This window comes from Lichenostomus cassidix, chromosome 1Aa, assembly GCF_008360975.1.
Source record: "Lichenostomus cassidix isolate B80296 chromosome 1Aa, HeHo_3.0, whole genome shotgun sequence".
In the NCBI taxonomy this organism is placed as follows: Eukaryota; Metazoa; Chordata; class Aves; order Passeriformes; family Meliphagidae; genus Lichenostomus; species Lichenostomus cassidix.
In genome coordinates, this window is record NC_139480.1 from 21,547,754 (window position 1) to 21,569,856 (window position 22,103).

Consider the following 22,103-nt stretch of genomic DNA (forward strand, 5'->3'; position numbering starts at 1 on the left):
TTTATGCAATGGTAGGTCACGGACTAGGAGATGTAACTCTAACTTTCTGCAGATCTCATAATCTCTCTGTACTTAGCTGATAATGGTAATTAAATCTATTTTTTCCCCTAGAATTTAAAATTGAAATTGTAGAAAGCAATTATGGAAAGACTGGTTACAGCTTCATAATTAAAGCTACACTTCACTATTCATACAAGGCTAGATTTTTCTTTTCCTTATCAGAAAAATATAGAATGTCCTTCCAGATCTACCTCCTTACTTTTTCATGCAGAATTAATTCTGTGAGAAATTGCATAAAAATTCAGTACAGTCAAATCTAAATTATCTGTGGGTAGATGATACCAGCTTTGGGTTAATTCTTCAGAGTCAGTTCAGGTTTAGTAACTACTTGCTTAGGTTTAGTAATGTTTGTACTACTTTTAATACAAGTTTAAAAGCAATCTTGCAGGTTTCACATGTTAAAAAGACCAAATGAATGGGCCCTGCTGGAGCAGAGTTGGATCCCTCAAGGTCGAGTTATGATGTGCCTGTATTATCAATTACATTATGTCCTGCTTTACTGTAAGCCCACTGAGGCTGTGAACTTGGGGGCTTCTCAGCATACTTGCCTTTTTTCCAATACCTCTGCCTGGAGACAGGTAGGCTTTCCTGAGTGTCTTGTTCTGGACATGCTTGTTTGAAGAAAAGGAGGAAGGATGAAATACAAAGCAGGGAAAACAAGGGATATATGCTGTGTCACTGGGGGCAGACTGGCAGGCAGACAGGAGTCTCCTAGTTGCACGGTACTCATAACCAAGAATAAAATGCCTCTTTAATCAGCAGATTTCTGAGCTCGGCAAATGTCGATAAGAAATTAATCACACATGTTTAACAGTTTACATGCTGGGAAGAAAATGGAAGAGGTGAATTGTTCATTTGTCTTCAAGGATAAACTCTCTTGTGGAAAGCAAGCTTCAGCTAGGTTTTAGACACACTGTTGTTAGGTTTTAGACATCCTGATTGTCTCCAGAAAGGAGGACTAGGGAGAAGTTCCCTGACCTGTGTGACACAGGAGGTGAGACTGGATGATCTGACAGTCCTTTGTGGCCCGAGGCTCCATTGGTTCATGAAGCAGTCACTTTTTCTTTTCAGTGGTGGTACAGTCAGTTAACTTAGCTCATTTAACAATATTTTCTCGCTACCTATGTGACTCACTGGTAATGCATACTTGAGAAAGCATCCATTATTTGCAAAGCCTGGTTTGCTTTTTCATTTTGGCAGAACATGAAGCTGGAAACAGATGATTGATGGCTTTTTCTGTTTATTTTCTAAAAGATGTCAAGCAGCATATTTACTGACTTGACTCCTGCTGCATCTTGTTAGTGTGAGCAGTGTAAACACATCTTAACAACCTTTAGTAATTGTGGGAAGAAAGACATCATGAATATAATGAAAACTGACAGCACTGATTTCCATTCCTGTAATTCTTTTATGCTTACAGAGACAAGCAAGTATTTTGTTCAGGTGTTTTGGAGGTTCTAAAACTTCCAGATAAAAATTTATTGCTACTCATATTTCATATACACTGCTTGATTTTAAAAAAAAATTAAAAATTAAAAAAGTTAATATTTCATTCTTTATCTCTCAAATTTCTTCATAGCCCCTTGTGTATATAGACATGTAAATGGTGGCTATCCAATCCACAAGACATACTCCCTAGAATTTGAAAGTGAAAGGCGTTTAGTTACAGAGAAAAATGGCTAGATGATGTAGTAACTTACAGATGGAAAAGGAAGCTTTAAATGAAGCTTAAGTGAAACATAGGGAAGTCTATATCCTGCAAAAGAAATTGCATGTATTGATTTATTCTGTGAATTAATAAACAAAAGCAAAAATTAGAAACTTGTCCAAAGATGCAGGCTGAGTGCAATTCTCTGCCACCTTTTCTTATGAACAAATCTTGTGGGAAAGTAATGATTTTAAAAAATTGTGGAAAGCTAGAAACCTTAAGACTAATTTGCATGGTTTTAGCTAGTAATAAATAGTTTCAGTGTAAGCTAGTTAATAACATGGTGAGTTTCATGGAAATATGAAATTGGAGTTTATTCAGACTAATATGTCACACATTTTTAGTCATTCCTACCATGAAACATCATTTGGAAACCTGCCATACTCAACTTAAAGGTGTATTTATGGTTTTTGTACTCTTTTTCCTCCTAAACATGCTAATCCTATTGAAAAAGCTGTTCCTAAACATTAGTCCCACAATGACTGAAAACTTTGCAATAACTAGTTTAAATCATTCATCATGACTGATTTATTCTTATGCCAGCATCATCCCTCATCATAAGTCAGCATTCTCCTTCCTAAGTGTTCCCACATTGCCTGTGTGGGATAATTTCTGATCCCCTCTTTAATCCTTCATTTTATTAGGCTTATGATGCATTTCAGACAAACACAACAAAAACACTTCATTCCTCTCCATTTCTGATCAAAATCTATCACTTCAGCACAGACGACCAGACCTGTATTTCCTTAATGCCTTGTTCAATGTAATTGGTACTTGTCTGAGACCATATTTCTTTTCACTGTGGTCTTATCACAGTGGTGGAGCAACATAATCTCACAGTAAGGTAGTAAATCTTTTTTCACCTGCTCTCCCTAGTGATTATATCTGTTCAATAGCCATTTTTAGGCCATCTTGAGCTAATTGCAGGTGTGGAAAAAGTGAATTTATTCCAATGCAAAAATGCAACATGAGATTCAATATAATTATTAGAATTACTTTCTTAATAATTTAGAGGAGCCCTTCTAGGATATAATTTTTAAATTGGTTACAGCTTTTTTTAGTTTCATTAGGAATGTATGCAATTAGGAATGTAATTATTTTGTTTCCTTGGATAGTGGTAAGGTAATGAAGATCAGGCTGAATTTGTAGTAAAATGAGTTGTTTATGTTGAAATCAGATGTTTCAGTCATGCTCTGTATAATATCACTGGTTTATTCCTAAGACTCATTAACATCAGTGACATTGCTAGTGATGTATGTCATCTGTTGGAATTCTACTTGCTGTGTGTTCAGGGAGGGGAGGACACTGACCACTAGAAGAAAGAGACATTTCAGGCTAGAATAAGTGTAGAAACCACTGGTTTAGTCTCAATCCAATAATAATCTTTATAATATAACCGAAATAATAGGCACTTGGCCGATCCTTTCTAATATCACTTGATGCAGTATGGTTGTTGCTATATTCATATTATCATTCTACAGTACAAAAATTGTAGGTGCAATACTGTACAGTATTTGTAACGGTGATCTTGGCATTATGAATGTAGTTTTGTGTCCTGGTGTGCTTTGTGCTTGACTTGTGTTCCTACACTAACTCTTTCTTGAGTTAAATTCCGGTTTTGGAAAAATAAAATTATTTCAACGTCTGGTAATGTGGTCTCTCTTAATAAGATTTGAAAAAGTTCTTTGTAGTTGCTTCAATAACTATGCCTGCTTGGTTTTTGCATGAAAACAATGTGGAGGTTTAATCACTTTGAAATAGATGTTTGCTGGAGATTCTAATCCAGTGTTTCTTCAAAAATTGCATCAAAGCCATATATTTCATCACTGTATTAGTGTGTTAGTGCTGGCGAACTGGACGAGGTCACTTGCCTTTAAAATGACTGGAAAATTGCTTTTGACGTGCTAGAAATGTTAAGTGTTTAAAGTATTTATTTTATGCAGCTTGATATTCTTACTAACACCATGGAGATCATGTAAATTGTTTAATTAATCTGCTAATGTTCTATGTCATGATGAATGCAAAGTGGGAAAGAAATGTCAGCAGAATTTTCTGCATATGAAAATGTGTATTCATGTGATTTGCTATCCATGTGATTCCATGAACATGCACAAAAAATGAAAAATAGAATTCCTGAAACTGTCACTGACCTTGTGTTATCAGCTTTATAAATTCTCTGCAAACCTGGTTAATGTGACCATACTTCATATCTGACTATATTGTACATGATTTCCATCATCCCATGATTTATGCTTAGCAACAAGAGCTTTGTTAAGTAAGCAAGCTCTAATAGCTAATGCTGAAGTTATCCCTAATGATGCAAATTGTGTAGTTGAACAAATTACTTTTACTAATTAAAATATGTTTGTAAAAAATCTGTTGGGCTCTTCCCTTATCTCACATGACTCTTTCTCTGGAATCTAGTGCTACGATGTTGGTTTTTTGGTTGTTTTTTTTTTTTTTTTGCAAACTAATCATTGTTTCATTTCCCTGTAAGTATTTTAGTTATATTTGGTTTACCTTTGTTGTTTGCTTTCTTTTTGAATCTACTGGGCAGAATGAGAGAACCTTTGTATGCATAAATACATTTGTAACTTTTGCATTTGTGCTTCTTTTAGGTGAATTTTTTAGTAGACTTGTGTTAATTATGTTATAAGATCCTTATTTCATAATGCTACTTTTCACTATGGTACTGAAAAGAATGGCGATTCACCATTACTGATTAATAGCAGGTAGAAAATTAGTTATTTGAATAATTAGTTATTAGAAATTAGTTGTATGAATTATTGTGGTTTGCACTTTTCTTATTTTTAAATATGCCTAAAATGGAATGTCTTATTTTGATGAAACATTTGATATTTTTGACTGCTGCAAAAGGCATGAATTTTGCTGATGACAGTAATGAGTCATCTGGTGAGAATGACATTGCACTGACAATAACAGAAAAGGTCTCCTCTGTCTGCTGCCTTTGTATATATGGCCTTGTAGAGAAAAAGAACTTCCTTATTGCAAAAGTTGAGCATCTAATACACTGATGCACCTGTTATTTCTCACATATTAAATGGATAATGTTTACAATGATCAGTGATGCTTTTGTGAATTAAATATTTTGTGATTTTAGTGATCTGGACATTCAGCTCAGTTTATGTGTATTAAATGATCATCCTTAACACCTGAAATTTCTTATACATTAGAAATTTGTCAGTTTGCACCATTCCCATTAGTTTCTGACATCATTTTCTCTTACTGTAAATCATGTTTGTAACTAAAGCAATTTTGCTTTACATTTTATATTCATATAGAGACCATGAATCAAGCAACACCTGCTAGAAAACTGGAAGAGGTTCTTCGCCTTGCAGAACTCTGTATCGAAGTATTGCAGCAAAATGAAGAGCATCATTCAGAGGTGAGGCTGTAATTGCATTTGCAGTAGAGAATGGTTTGTTCCTAGATTTTCTCTCCCCTGATGTGAAGCAAGTCTGTCAAGAAACATTTTATCTTTACTTTCTGACATATGTTTAAGGCAGTTCACATTTACAGAGGAATAAGGGAATTGAAGCTTATGAAAGGTGAAGTGAAATAAAACTCTACTTGAATTCACTTGAATAAACTGTAGGTTTAGAAATTAAAATTAAAGAGCATAAAAAAGAGAAATCATCTTGGTGCTGGAGGTGGTGAAATGGTATGGAAAACATTCATAGCCTTATACAGTTGTTCCTTCCAACTTTTCACCCCTCATTCACAATAGAAAGAAAATATAACTAAATGCTGGTTTTCATCATGCTGTACAGATCTAGATTATAGATATAACAATAATGATAGTTATAATAATCTCATTCTCATTGCTCTTCTGTTGATTGAAAAAGTGTGTTTTTAAAATTGTGCTTTTAAAAATGGCATTGTAAGGCAGAAGAAATTAAATAGAACAATTTTTGTTTCTTACTTTCACATCTTTTTCTTCATTATACAGAAACCATAATAGCTTGAATTCCAGCATCTCCTTTATCAAGGAATTACAAAGATTAACTTGGCCAGATACACTTGTATATATTATTTAAATTTAATTAAGAAATGCAGTTTTCCAATGTTCAGGAAATTGTTTTCAAAATGTTCTCAAAAAACTTAATAAATATTTTTTGGGAAAAGATGCAAAGGAATAAACATTATTTAGTATATATAGTTATAAAATATGATCACTCAAAACATCTGGTTTTATATCACACTATGGAATCTAGGTTTTAGCTTACATCTGTCATGTGTGAACTTGTTATAGATGTTTTATCTTATACTGAAGAAACAGCTGTTTTGATGATTTGAAATTAATTCCCTGGAGGTCCTGTGCTGCACTACTCTTGCCAATGTGATGCACTGTAATGATTACTTAATAAAATGTATATATTGTGGTCTTTGTTTTTTGAGGACCTGCATGACTGTAAGAATATTAGACTTCTGTGGAAAAGAACACAGAAACAAAACCCAGATAAAATCATACATATATATGATTGAATATCTCTGTTCAAAGATTGCTTTCTTTACTACTTACTCGCAGTCAGAGATGTGGTGTCTTTCAGAAGGGTAAATATATTGCACGTGCCTTCAGAAAAATTTATTCAGCAAAAGTTTGTAATCTAATCTAAAGTACCTTGAAAAGAATAAAGATAATGCTAAGATTATTTCCCCTTCCTTCAGTCATGTAATAAGTGTTCCATTTCACTGAAATTTATAGAGCATACAGAATTGCAATATTAAAACATATCTGAGAAAAAGATCAGAAAATTATACATTTGCTACTCAAAACTGAATATTAAGTATGGTGACATCACATCATAATGTTATGCAAATATTCTGTGTTTGATGGTACAGTTGATGAAAAGGATCAGTAATCTGTAAAATAATATATCACATTTTTTAATACTAGATTTTTTTTCTTTTTTTTGATTCATAATATTTACAAATTTCGGGGATTTCCAAAGGGAAGAGAGGTATGTGATTCCTGATGAACTAAGCATTATTTTTCTCTGCTTATAGCATGGAACTGTGTGTTGAACATATAGCATAAACTGTTTTATGATTTCTGGTGTTGTAAAGCCACATTTGTGTGTCTTTCTAGAATCTAAGAACTCCATTTTTCCTTTAATCCAGTCAGTGTTTGTGTTCTCCTAGAATGTGTGTCACCAATTGCTAATTGCTTTTAGCCTATTATTATCCATAACAACCATGCTGTTACATTTAGCTGTAACTTTTTTTTTCTATTCTTCTTTCTTGCTGCCTAAGTAATGAGAATTTCTGTCTGGGTTCAAAGTGTCATTTACAAAGAAGAAGAAAATGAAGAGAAAATGTGCTTATTTTCTAATTTTAGTTTTGGTATGTTTTAAAATTTTGGGAGTATTTTTTGAAAAGACTTTTTCTTGCTTAGAAGGGTCACTTGCTGGTGCCTATATATGTTTTTTTGTTCATATAGTTATTTTCTATTAAGGTGTCTGTTCCTTTAATGAACTCCCTTTTAAACAGGGTTTATAAATAAGAAACTTTTTACAGTTTGATGAAAAGACATTTCAAACTGTTGCCAAAGTTTTTGAAGCCTCATCTATCCTCCTCACTATGGTGCCAGTTGTCATCCTTCAATTCTGACACTGCAACACACGAAGTACTTTTCAGTAATAGCAGAGGATGCCCAGCATTTCTTTAAAACCTTTTGCCAATTCATCATTTCTCCCTTTGCCCCATGTCAGAAAGAGCTACAGGCAGTCATCAGAAAGTCCACAATGCAAAAACACATTTTTAGACCACTTTACAGAAGTTGACTTTTATTTGATGCCTTTCAGACCTCAATATGTAATTCTACACTACCCAGGGCCTACATTTCAGAAATGCAAGCAAAGATTTCTGTGAATTTATTTGAAGTTGTGGGGACTCATCTCTTGTGTAGATCAAGCTACATATGTTCCATGTTGACATCTCAAAAATATTTAAAATTATGCATTCTAAATGGGTGGCATAAGTTTAAAAGCAATGACATTTTCCTATGTAGCATGTGTAGGTATTTCTCACTGTCACATGTTTTTATAAAATGTATGTGTCTGAGCAAAACACTCTCAGCAGTATTTGATACTCATCCTATTTCATAAACTCACTTCATTTTCATCTTTCACTCAAGGATCATAGAGCTCCCCCTGATCCAATGCTCAGCTTCAGCCCTGACCTTTAAAAGCCTAGACTTATGAGACAGTACAAAGGTACAATAGTTATATGTCTTTAATGCAGAGCTGGCTTTATTTGCTGACAATATTTTTCACAGATTTCTTCTCTTCTTTAAGGCTAGGATTACGTAAGATAAATAATTTTTTGCCTGCCTACATGTTAAGTTACTGAAAATGAAGACAGATATTAGTGAACTTCTAAAGATTTATAACATTTGCAGAAGGAAAACTGGATGTATTCCTCAGAAGACGCTGACATCTTTAAAGCAAAGATAGAAATTAAACTAACTTTCTAGCTGTTAAAGAAGCCTCTCAGAATTCAAGGAATAAAATTTCACACTAACACCATCTTTTCTGATTATCAAATGAATGCAAAATGTATTCATAAGGACTTAATTTAAAAATTAATTCACCTGCTTAAGAATTTAATGAAGTCAAAAGAAGCATATACAGTAATTTTTTCAATGATTAGGCTTTCATGCTTTTCTTTGCTCTGTGGCAAAAGTTGCAGGTGTTTATATTCCTTTTTTTTTATTTCTGTGGTTATGTTTTTATTCTGATTATATGACCTTTCTCAGAATAATCTGTTTGATTTCTTACGTTTTTTGGTGCAAAGTTTTATAAAATATTTTCACATTTTTCCCTTGGCCCATTCTTTCTCCTCAAATGAGACAGAACATGATGTGATATACCCAGATGTATTCTGCCATAGAGAGAACACATCTCTTTGTTTTGACTCCTGTTTAGTAATTTTATTTTGTCATGTTTTCAGGCATTCGCTTGGTGGCCAGAATTGTTGGCTGAGCATGCAGAGAAGTTTTTGTCTCTGTATTCTGTTGACATGGATTCAGCTCTTGAGGCACAGCCAGAGGACTCCTGGGACAGCTTCCCACTTTTTCAGCTGCTGAATAATGCCCTCAGAAATGACAGTAAGATCTTAATTTTTTTTACGTATTGCTTGCATAAGATTTTTCAATGTGCCCACAACTTATAAATGCATTTCTAAAAATTATAATGCTCAAAATAAAAGTGACAATGCCTGTTTTTATGATACATGCCCTGGTGCTCCATTTCCTGCAAGTGGAGCACTTTCCTTCTATCTTTACACCATTTCAGTCCTTATTCTGACAATGCATTAACCATTTGGTATTCACAAATTGCTCCATTTTGAATCAATTATGTACAAGTAGTATAAGAGGTATTGATTGTTCACGTTTAATCCATACTGAATAAATAAAGTTGTCATTTATATTTCCCTCTATGCTTTCTAAACTAACAGACTAATTATGTCTAGAAAGGTATAGTAAGCTTACCACGAATGGAATAAAATACACCCAACAAATGTTCTGTTTGGATCCTTTTGGGCCAACTGCAACTTCAGAAACTTATTGAAATTGCCACATGGCAACTCATAAGGTTGCCAAAAAGGGTGCAGGAATTGTTTAATCTTAGAGTAGATCTCAGAAGAGCTGGACTCCTGAAAGGTGGATTGTGCACTGCTTTAAGTGGTGTCTGATCATTCAAAAAAAAAATCTGAAGCCTCTTTTCAGATGTGATACTCAGCCTATTTTCCTACCACCTTACATTTTCAGTTTAGGAAGCACATCTCTAATTGTGATGTTACATGCACTTGAAACAATTCCTTGGTTTCTGAAAACTGTGTAGGTATTTTACATACATACAAGTCATACAAGAAGGGTCATACAAGAAGGATTTGTGACACCACTTTTAACTTCATTGTTGTGTCATTTGTATTCCTTTGAGCTTTGGTTGAAACCTGACAGAAGTGTTAGAAACAAGCAAGAATTGTCCTCACATGCAAGAGATTGCTGATAGTCTACTGATTTTTCTTTCTCTAAAAGATTAAGTGGATAATAATGATAAATGATTAGAATAGGCTTAAGAAAGACATTTTATGAAAATTTCCATACTAAAGCGATTATAACAAGTATTGTAAAACTTTAACTGAAGATATGAAACAACAGTTGTATGAAATATCCCACCTGTGTACCAATTTCAGTAATTCCCTAATGGTAATAGATATAGAAAATCACAGTTTCTGGCAAGTGAAAGCCATCTGGAAAATTATACGCTTTTTCTTTTACCAGAACTACTGGAAAGCATCCATGGAAATTAGTCACCTATTAATCAGTGGACATGTTAGCAAGTGGCAAGTGACCATTCTACCAAGAACTAATTCCCAAATGGAACATAGCTCAGTGCTTGTTCTTTAATTAACAGCCTTTTCACCTTGTAACTGCATTAAAAGCATTAGCAAGAGCTTCCCATGCTTTTATAATCAATTTTACGGTCTTCCAAGGCAAAATAAGTAATTCTGACTTTACCCTAAGTGAAAATCTTTTCCTGAAAACTATTATCTTCATAAAGATATATTTAGGATAAAAAACCTCTAAGAAGGGAAAAACTGGAATGTGGTCTCATGAGGATAAAAAGGCTAGTGTTAATAATTAACAAGGAGAGTGAAGTAGAGTAAATTAGCCATAATAGAGCCCACAGTGACTGGCAAAGTCACCTCTCATTATCAAAAAACTCATTAGGAAATGAAGAGGTGGAAATCCCACTGGGTTATTCTCACTCTCTAGCTATATCAGAGATTACTTTTCAGACTTCTTTCAAATGAAGAACTGTTAGGTCACCATATTGCATATTAGGTTAATCTTCACTGAAATTTGGAGGACTGACACCTGCATGCTATTCTATCTCAAGAGCATTAAATGAGCTCTAAATCTTTGGTGCATGAATCAGTTTTCACATAAACCTGACATGAGAGAACTCCTAACAATAAAGAAACAACCTTACATTTACAGTATTAAAGAAAACTTACATGCAAAACTATTTTTATAACTTTCTCACTAAAATATGTTAGAAAAACTCCGAGATAATGAAAATTTGTATTCATGGCTATTAAATAAAAGTCAATGTGCTATTTTACACCATGTAAAAAACACTGTACAAGATTCAAGGCAAATACTTCAAAGTCAATATTCAATTAACAATGCATTTTCCAATATGTTATATAATTTTTCATTAAGAGGGGGGAAGATGGGGAAGTCCTGACTGAAGCTTCTCATTTCTTTCATGAAGGACTCTATTTTGTGTCACCTTAAGATTCTCCATTTTTTCTGACCTTATTCCACTAGGAAGGGTGAATCAGTGATTGCGATCCTGTTTAGTCTAACTGAAGAACTACTTTAAAAAATGGAGGAGGAGGACTATCTTCCCATCTTGTAAAATTCTCATGAAACCTAACTACAAAAAGTGATTAAAAAATTAAATTTACTCTGGAGATGAATAATAAATTTTAGATAATTTTTTTCTGATTTTTCAAAATGTAAATATTTGAAAAAATTGTAGCTGCTTTTTTAATACACATTTTAATGATCTCTAGAGTTGCTATTGCTCATACACAATTATGCCTGACTCTGTAAAGCTTTGCAGATTACATGGTGATAACAGTACTCAACATCTTTCTATGGTAGCATAATTATGTTTTCCAGAACTAGATATTCACGAAGGGAAGAAGAACATAGTTGTCTCAGGACTCTGTCTTATCTTCTGTAATGACCATGTTACTTTTTGTCCAAGGAGCCTATAAATTATGTTGTGAAGGGGTTTGCTTTAGAGGGCAATTTGCTTTCTGTTGTTGTTTAATTATTCAGATTAATCTGGTCTTTACAGCCAAAAGATAGATATGTATTAAGTCTGCTTCATTTAACATGGAGTGAGAGTTATCTTTTAGTGGCATATGCCTACTTTGACAAGCATCTATATATTTAGCTTAATTTAAAGGTTTTCCAACTCTATATTCAGTATTCTGGTCCATTTTTTGCCAAGCTTTCTCTCCAGATGTCACTGACACTTAGTACTGTGCTATTGCTCAGCATTATTGCATTTCTACATTGGCACGAACCAGTCAAAAACTGGGAGCATTATAAAGTTAACTCATAATATTCATTCTCCGTCAAGTATTACTCAGAGGAATGTCTGTGCACCTGCTCTAACTCTGCCACAGTCTGCTCTAACCTGCAGACAGTCTGATGAAGCTGATTTAGAAAAAACAGCATGTTGAGTGTTAGTCTTTTGAAAGCCATTGCCATAATTATGGTTATTGACTTCAAACAGGAATTCTCTGATACCTTTTTTCCACTATTGCCATTGCTAGTAGCAGAGTAGCAAACACCACCAAAGACAGAATCATCAGTTTCCTGCTTTGTGTGTACCACTGGGTACCCCTTTTGTACTAGAATTTATGTATAACATTGTACCCTATCTTAAACTACAGGGTGGAGTTAGAAAACAGCTTGGATTTAAGGTAGTCAGAGCAATCTTTATACCCACACCAATACCTCTCCTCAAACCTTACACTTCTCATTCACTGTAGTGAGAATCTCTTCGTAGATCAGGGACTCAGTCCTATGGGAAGCTGCTTTGAAATCATAACCTGCGCTCAGATAAGAGCTCCGTGTATTGGTAACTGATACTGATGGTTAACTCAAGCAGCATTATTCCTTACCAGGATATCCAGTAACCCTTTTTTTCCTTAATGGAAAAAACATTAGACAAAGGTAAATTGTGCAATAACCTGTTTATATCACCCTATCTGGTAAAGATTAAATGAATTTTAACCTTTCTTTCACAAAGTAAAGCTCTAAAATTCACTTTTAAAGTATGTCTTATATGTAAAAATAAAAGATAAGTTCTGTATGAATTGGGACACTTGCAATTTCCACAACAGTTTAACTAGCTGATTAAGAAATTCTCTGTGGAGGCAGAATGTAATATAAACAGCAAATGAATGGGAATATAAACTTCCTTTCACATATCATTGGTGGAGTTTTAATTGCTACAAATATAATCTGGACCCTCAAGGATATTTCCTTCTTGAAATTTGCTCTTTCTTATTTTGGATTTAAAAATATGCCAGAAAATTCAAGTGATGTTTTCCAGAGAATCCTATGAAGATCAGGATAATTAGAGACTGTCTGACAGAGCACTAATTTTGTCAGGGGAAAAGAGACTCATGTTAACCTGTGTCATTCTTCCTTTCCTTTGATTCTGCAGAAGCTCTTGAGGATAGCATAACCTGCTGACTCCAGGATTACTCCTAAAATGTGCCTGTATAAGTAAAAGCAATAGAAGCCTCACAGCTTCTGTTGTGCTCAGACATAGCAGATTCCTTTTCTACTATCAGAGATGAAACCTCATTTCAGTACTGGGTAACTAGACTTCAGTTTTCATCTCTGATATTTTCTTGTTATATTTTAATGCAGTTCAGCTAATTGTTTCCTAATATGGAAAAAAATTAATAATTTTCTTCTTCAACTTCAGTATTTCAAGAATATCTACTCTGGGGATCTGTTTCTGTTCACATAATGTGTTTTCCTTTAATACTGCCTATACATTATGTTGCCCTGGCATAAACTTTCATTTTCTTGTTGCTTGTGTGATATGAGATGGCTCATATGAAGAGGGTATGGGATGCCTATATTGAAAAGACAACAGAGAATTAAGCTACATAGCTTTGAAAACAAGTGGTAGTTGAGGGATTTGAAGTGTGGCATTTTTTCAAGGATCTCTTGTTTCCCATCTGCTTTGATTCACAGGTGGTACCTTTTGGCAAGATCAGTTTTAATCATAGGGTAGAGTGCCATGAGTCTGATGATGATACTCAGCTATATCACTTACCCCTTTGCTCTGAGTTCTTTCCCTGCCCTGTATTAATCCTTGATGGAGATCTCCAGATGGGTAAATCAGAGCTGCCATGTCCTAAACCCTGGGAAAACAGAATGCTCATGGAGCTGTTGATCCAAGACAGTTCTCTTGTGAATGTGCCCACATACAAAGGCATTTCTGTGGAAGTGAAATGACAGTAAGTCTTGGAATAATTTTGGAAAATTTCACTTCCCTGTTAAGACTGGTGTCATGCTGTTAGGAAAATGATTTAGCTTTTTAAAATTGAACACCTTTATTGCTTGTGACTTCTTAAAATTTCATGACTTCAAAATAACAAGTTACCCTCCTGCCCATGAGGCTTCATTACTGTGATTCCCAGAGCAGGGCTTGTAGCAGAGCATTTCTGCAGTATGCTCAGAAAACACTAAACTACAAGCCCATCCCTTCAAATAACTGTGATTGCCTGATTAATTACAGTCCTGCACTGGTTCACCATAAAGCAACAAGATTGATTTAGTTGGCACAGTTGCATTCTTGTCATTTTTCAGCTCAAAGTTGCGTTGAAAACTCAGCCTAATATGCAAATGGAAACCAGCAACCTTTAGTTTCTCAAAGGCAGTGCTCATGAGCTGTTTACTGTGTAACCTTTGTACTAATACCCAAATCCTCATCAGTCATTTTTGTTGCTGGTAAAAGGTACTGTAGTTTTAAGATATATAAAATAATTATAGATAGAGAAAAATAACACTGTTTTGAATTCCTAATATATAAATAATAAGCCAGAGCTCACTAGTTAACAATTATTGTGAGGAGCAGTGTAAATAATGGATCATGTTTGTAATGGACTCGTAGGTACTCTCAAGGGTGGATTCTCAAGTGTTTAATAAAGAGATCGTCTTACACCTCTGCCTTTTTCTCAGTGGAAACCCTAATAATCTCTGCCTGCTACCTAGCTGCCTGTTTTTATGAAACTTCATATATCTGATATCTCCATCCCTGTGTCTAAACTGGTTGAAATTAGCTGAAAGTTTCAAAATTCTTAGTAAAAAAGGCAGTTACACAAAACTAGAGAGAGCTGATCACATAATATTGTTTCCTTTGGTAAAGGTGATTGACACAAAATTTCCTAATACTCTACAAGAATGTTTTCAAGAAAATAGTTTTTGCTTTCAAATCATTGTATGCAGGAAAAAGAAATAACATAGTGTCCAGACGCTCAGCAACAAGGGCACTTCCTTGCAATACAAGTAGCAACAGGGGACTGAAGCTTCATGGCACATTTTCCCCATAGTCTCCCTTTCACCCAGGTTCAGTTTGGGCTGAAGGAATGGAAGGCAAAGTAGTTTCTGGAAGTTACAGAAATTATTTTTACATGTTACACATGGAGTGGCATTTGTAGTAGAACAGAAGGGATTGTAATTTTATGAGATGGTGTCCAGGGTGAGCCCTGTGATCCAAGCTTATCTCCTCAGCAAAAGGAGGAAACCTCCTTAAAATGTGGTTTTGGCACCTATCTGGTCATACAAGAAGCCTGGATGCAGGAACAGGTGGGAGGAGAAACCCACAAAAGAATTTAAAGCAGCAGAATATGGGTGAGAGAAAACAAGGGTTGCCACAGTCATGAAAATTTCTCTCTGTGTCTGAGCCTCTATGATTTCTGTATGCACGTGGTAATATTCTTATAGGACCTAATAACAGTGCTAGATTAATGGGTGAGCACAGACACATTCAAAACATGAAACATATATTCCCTTGGTGGGACAGGACATTAGTGTGCTAAGAGTTAGCAATTGCTAAGAGAACACTTCAGGGAATACAGGGACAAGCAGTAGTGGTGGCAGACTAATTTTCAGGTTCTAAGCATGTTCAGTTTGCATGTGTATACAATTTTTCATGTTGTCCCATCTGTGAAGTAAGTAATATTACAGTACTTATGAATGACATTCAAATACTTCTTTTTTGTGTTTGTTTGGGTATTTTTTGTATTGTCTTGGTGTAGAAGTAGTAAACAAAATTGCTAATACATTCAGCAAAGCATATTATTAATTTTAAGAATATGCAAAAATGTTCTGGTTTAGTAAAGAATTTCAGTCTGTACCTAGTTTTCATTGCACTGACAGTTTGAAATGTACTGCACTGTCCTCATGCAACACTTCATTTATCTTTTCTGGCCTGTATTTCCTACACAAGTTTGATCTTATAATGCTTTTGTGTGCTAAAACATTTTAAGATATACTTTTTCCTATAACAAAAGGTCTGACATTTTTATTCATCCTTTGTTTGTTTTTAAAGCATTGTTGTGCAATGGAAAGTTTCACAAGCACTTGCAAGAAATTTTTGTTCCCATGGTGGTTCGCTACATTGATCTCATGGAATCATCAATTGCCCAGTCCATTCACAGAGGTCTTGAACAAGAGTCATGGCAACCTGTCAAGTAAGTGCTTTTTACAAAACCTGAACAAAGCACCTGCCTATAGCTTTCTGTCTAATAAGGGGTTGTCTCCCCTGTTGTCCTCTAAATATTCTATTTTTTATTGTATTCCTACATTGTTTATTTCTTCACAGGAGCATCACCAACAGTCTTCCTAATGTAGCTCTTCCAAAAGTTCCAAGTTTGCCTCTTAATCTTCCACAAATACCTAGCTTTACTACACCAACCTGGATGACTTCTTTGTATGACTCCACGTGTGTATTCTTCAATAACTTTCTGACTGTATGTCAGCTCTGCATGGCCTTGCTAGTGTTCTGTGCAGCTGTATTTGGATTGCATGGTGTTTATCATCTCTTAGTTGGAAACTGTTGTTTCTTGGGAGTGAGCCAAGCATGGACTGTTAGTGAGTTGAGCTTTCTAGTGCATTAAAATGTAGCAGTCGTAAACCTGATAACTTAGAAAATCAACTTGGCAAAGGTCTGTCCTATTAGGAATGATGTTTAATACTCTAAACAACCTAATGACTCTTCCGAATGAGTAAGCAGTGGGGGACCTTTAGGATAATTGATTTTAGTTGTGGTGTTGTAAAATGAGGTGGCCCATTATATTTTTGCATGGGTTCAATTAATTCATTTTATATTCGTTTTGAAAATCATTGATTGCAAATATTGTCATTAGATTAAATATCCATGTTACAAGAAAATTTTAAAACATTAATAAGTACCAAGAATAGAAGTACATCCATTTCTTTGACTCTTTGGGAAAAAAAAAAAAAGTATTTCTTTCTGATTTTTCCCCAATATTTCAGTGCTCTTTTAAATAAATAAATAGAGTATATGTACCCTGCTCTGTGGAAATATTTCCACTGTTACAGGTCAGATTTCTGTGTGAGGACACATTAATGTATGTTAGAGAGGGGCTCAAGGAGAACCTTATTTTAACAAGAGTTACATTAGGAAAGCATGAATGTGAAAGACCTTAAAAAACACACATTCAAAACACATATGTTGATAATATCATTTTGAGACAAGTGTTTACTCTTCAAGTTTCATGACAGACTCCTTAGTAGCATTAGATCTCTTTCTGCAAGAGTTCATACAATTATAGAATACCATGTTAAAAGGGACCTCAAGGATCATCTCATCCAACTTTTCCTGGTAAAAGCATGGTCTAGGATAGCCCAGCAACCTTTCCAGATGAATTTGAAAAATGTCCAGTGTTGGGGGAATCCACCATTTCCTCTGGGGGAGATTATTCCAATGGCTGATTGCCTTCAATGTGAAAAATTTCGTCTTCTTTCTAATCAGAAACTCCCCAGAAGTAACTTGAACCCATTATCCCTTGTCTTTTCCATATGACCCATTGTAAAAAGGGAGTATTATGATTGTTGTTCTGCTGTTAATTCCCCTAAAAAGTGACAGAATTCTCTTAATCCTTGGCTTCAGTACCCTTTGTGTTTACTATAGTAATGCGAGGTTTCTCCTGGTGTGCTTATGCAAGTCATTTTTACTTTGAATACAAACTAATTGGCCTTCCACAACCCAAATTCCTTTCTGTTATCCCCAGGCTTTCAAAGGTCACTGTTTTTTCAAAGAATAGCTTTCAGAGTTAAGAGTTGCTAATCTTGGATGTGCTCTTCCTGCAGTCTGTTTTCTAGCAGCCACATAGAGTAAAAATAAGTTGTATCAATGCATATTCATGTATTTTGAATATTGAATTTATAATTAATACAGATTCTGGTTGGAGGATTATAGTGGTAGATCTTCCATAAATGAAGGGTCTGGTGCAGCAGTATATTCCTAGACTGTGTTGTCAAAATATATATTAGTATAGTGAAATTCAGCCATGGGCTCATCCCCCTTGCACTTGTATTAGGTTTCATGATATGTATGACACAGTAGGCATAAAATCCTAGACTAACCAGTGAGGTTTTCATGGCATTTGCTGAACAGTGAGGTTGACGTGCTGTAAACACTTACCAAAACTAGCTGTCATTCTGCTGCTTTTCAAGAGAAGTGGGGATGAGTGGTCTCTCCACTCCATTTGTGACCTTCGTGAGGTCATAATCCCCTTTCAGCCACCCCATACAGCATTCAAGAAGAGATCTGCCATGGTGCTGGCTCTCATGTAGGTATGTCTTCATGTTCTTTCCCCAAAACATTAGCTTTGAAGTTGTGTTTTATAAAATGTGTATGAGCTGACAGTCTCAATTGCAGGTAGCCTTAAGTTACTTTTGTAATACACTGGTATTCAGGCAGTATTTTGAGAATCAGCCTATCTGCATTCCACTGAAGAGCCAAGTAAATTCTCAGAATGGTCATGTATTTGGGTCAAAAAAAAAGCAAAAGCACTGCAAGCCACTTGTTCTTCCTCCTACGCTGAGGAGTTGCCTTTTTCCTGCTGGTAATGGTGGCTCAGCTTCCAGCAGAGGAAGTGGTTTACTTTCACTATTACATGAAAGAAAGGAGGAGGGTTTTATCTTCTTCCTCTTCTCCCATCCCATTTTCTTTGGGGAGAACACACTTACTAGTTAAGTTCTTCAACAGGGAGTAACCCAATACACATGCTCCAATATCTGCAAAGCGAAACCCAGTGTTTCCTGACAGCTTTTCCTTTCCATGTGATGAGCACCCCAGCTTAGATGGACTAGAGGGGCACACTGAATTATACAGGCGTCTAAATTCAGGAGCCCAGGTGGACTCCTTCTCTTCACAGACTCCTCCAAGTCCTCCTTTCTCAGTTCACTGTGCTCCTTCCTCCTGGCCACAAAGCTGATGATTTGCCAAGAAGATGACTATGTATGTCACAGAGTCCTTCTGGACTTTCCTCTTTTTCTCTGAAAGTGATGATTTTGGCCAATTAATCGTTATCAATTTGAATTACACAATGAAGAATCTACAGTCAAAAGGAATGACAATGAGCAGTCTGTGAGCCAACTGCATTATAGTTAAAGGTTTGCTGAAGTCCTGTGTCTCATTTATCTGTAGTAGAAAGAGATTTAATATTCTCCAAATTTTACTAATGTTTGTATCCATGCTCTTAAGTTTATGTTTAAGTACCTTCATTTTCAATAGAGCTGTTATTTGCCACCTAAGAACTTTTGCTGAAGAGAAAAAAGTGAAAATATATTCACAGTTGGTCATCCCTTTTTGTGCTTTATTGATGAAAAGAGATTTTCCCCACTTTTGCTTTAAAATTTCTACAATTCTCTTGAACATTACTAGCAAAGATTTTTTATATTATTTAATTCTTCCTTCCCCTTGATCATGTGTTTTGGAGCAGTAAACATATGCTCTTTATAACAGCATTTAGGAAGATCATTACCTTTTTTCCTCTTCTTTTTGAATGAGAGATATGAAAAGGGGAAATTGTTATGAGCAGTAGTCTTGATTGGTCTCTGGAGAAGACAACTCAGAGGATGTATTGACTAGACATGCAGGGCACTGTCAATTGCTCTTCCGTTTGGCTAAAGATAATCTTAAAGAGCAAAAATGTTTGAATATTCAGTAATGAGGAGTTTTTCATTACTTATTCATTAATTTAAATTCTAAATTGCTCTTTATATTTTAAATATAATTTTTCTGCATCTTTTGGACCTGGCTTGTAAGTTAGATTTGTACGTGATTTTAATTGACTGTGATTTAATTTATAGATTAATCTTTTCAGTGCAGACATGACATAGCTTCACTGACCAGAAATGTTGTAGATACAGATCTAAAGTTGTCAGTTGCTATCTGGTACCAGTCTAAAACAGCAGCTTCACGAGAAGTCAAGGCTGGAGAAACCTGGAAAAGATATATAGTTATAAGAGAATAGTTGTCTTGTCTCCCACCCAGAAGAGGCAACATCAAAAGAAATATGTCATCTATATTCTTCCTGCTGTGGCTCAGCTCTAATGAGTGATGAGAGAGACAAGGCAGGAGCAGTCACAGTGCTCCAGCAGTGATATAGAGGGAGCTGGTCTGAATGTGACTGAGCTCTCATGCTGACATCTCTGTGTGTTTATGAGTGCTGAATGAGTCAGGCCATGTTTCACCTCTGCTTGGACAGGTTGCATCTGCAGTGGCACATATGTTCCTGTCATAGAGCTTACCTCCAGTGAAGAGGTAGGAGGCCATGGCCTGCATTTTTAGGGGTGGGCTTTTAAAAGTATAGCCAAATCTGGCTGATCTGCTTTCGATGGAATATGGAGTTTTGAATATAGCTGGGTCTTATCGAGTGTTCTGGAAGACGAATGTATGTTGTGGGGCAAATTTCTTTCTTTTGAAAAATACTAATATGCAGTAAGAAAGAAGACTCAAGAAACTTGTTTTGATTTCTTGATCCTTAGGTTGCTTCACTCTTGAACTAAGAAAAATCATGAGATAACTCTGTCCCTAATGTCTTTGAAGGACTTTATACAATCTGATACTTGTAAAAGTTCTGCTCCATCTTTCCCCTTCATCTGCTGGTGAAAAGTAGAGAGATGGGGCTGAAAACAAGTGACACTGAAATTAATGAAAATTCTATTCTGTTGAAGAAATTCTCAATTGACCTTTTGAGCCCTGAACATATATCCTGAGGCAGCATAAAGAATGTAAAGCAGGAGTTCGCAAGCTGGGGGCTCACAAAGGATGTAGAGCTTGTGCCATGTTTTGTAAGTGGTCCTCACAAAACACCAGTGGGTAGTATCTCAGTAGTAACCTTAAAAAAAAAATTGCAGTAATTTGCCAAATGACCATCACTGCCCTTGGTAAATTATAGAATAATTAAAGCCAGCTGCTTTTGAATATTTTGATTGATTGATAATGTTCTTAAATATTTTATATTTGTATATTCATATCTCAAGCCATCCTATGAAATTTCATACACAGGCAAGGAATTATTTGTTCTGTATCTACTCTGTAGTCATGTGTATCTTGCAACCAGTGTACTTTATTAGTGGACTGTTTGACTAATTGCTACTGCTTGGGTACCTGGCGAGCCCAGTGGGAAACTGTCTCTTGCAGCAGTCAGTGGATAAGTGAGTTAAGGCTGCATGCCTAGGAGGCTGCATGCAACTCCTAGATTTGATATGTTGCAGGTTCTTTGACAAACATTATGTCTTGGATCTATTTTTTTCTGTGTTCAGTATGATGCAAGGCATAAAGCCATAAAATAATTTAGGTTAAAAGGGACTTCTGGAGATACCTGGGCAACTCTCCCAGTCAAAATGTGGCCAAATGCAAAGTTAAATTCCCATTAGAAAAAATGGGAATTTAACAGGATGTACATAATATTTGCTTCTTTTAATCACTGGTAATCTTCTCTTACTGCCATGACCTGACTAATAAGAATGGGCAACTAGATAGTACCTGAAAGGTCAAGTTTTGATCAACAAAGCAGTAGAATTTATGCTTAATTTTAAAACTGTAGATAAGTATTAAATATAGTTTTTAAAGACAGAATGTCAGCTCAGTTTCCTGGTAGAGCAATATTATTCCCTTCATTAGACTGAAAGTAGCTTTATCATATATAATTGTTGCTGTTGAACCACTAGCAGAGAGAAGAGGTCCAGTCTTCAGTGTAGCAAAATGTCTGTTTTTATTAATTAATTTCAACTTATATAGACTTTTAAAGGTCACCTAGATTGGTCAGTTCAAAACCTCTCCCCAGGCCGATTGGCCAGGCTTGAACTATCCATATCTCGAGACACCGTTTCAACCATATCCAAACTTTATCTTTGTTTATAAAACACAGGAAGAAGAGAGAAAAATTTCTCACGGGAAAGGTCTGTGCTCGCCACATATAATCAAATACGAACTTTGCAATAGTCAAGAATGTGTCCTGTCCCTTCACAAAAAAAAAAAGAAGTTCTGAAATTATGGATATGGATTCAGGCTTGATTTGAATGCAGGAATCACTTCTGTGCCAGGAGGAAGTAAAATCTGAGTTTAGCTCTTCTTCTGGAGCATTTAACAAGCAGCTCAGACGTTTGTGTCTGGATGTCTGAACCAGGAACAAACAGTTTCTGTCGTAGCACTTTATTTTC

At 35.4% G+C, this 22,103-nt stretch overlaps 1 protein-coding gene across 7 annotated transcripts in view; it reads left to right on the forward strand.

Moving 5' to 3' along the window:
• CADPS2 (calcium dependent secretion activator 2) overlaps nt 1-22,103 on the forward strand; it is a 285,481-nt gene that overhangs the window by 218,673 nt on the left and 44,705 nt on the right. For 5 of the 7 annotated variants that reach the window (XM_085042221.1, XM_085042198.1, XM_085042176.1 and 2 more), the window contains 4 exons: nt 5,071-5,174; nt 8,741-8,897; nt 15,955-16,096; nt 16,228-16,347. In XM_085042221.1, coding sequence (XP_084898347.1) covers nt 5,071-5,174; nt 8,741-8,897; nt 15,955-16,096; nt 16,228-16,347 — 523 coding nt within the window. The remainder of the gene's footprint in view (nt 1-5,070; nt 5,175-8,740; nt 8,898-15,954; nt 16,097-16,227; nt 16,348-22,103) is intronic. The other 2 variants (XM_085042206.1, XM_085042215.1) reach the window with 1 other exon arrangement.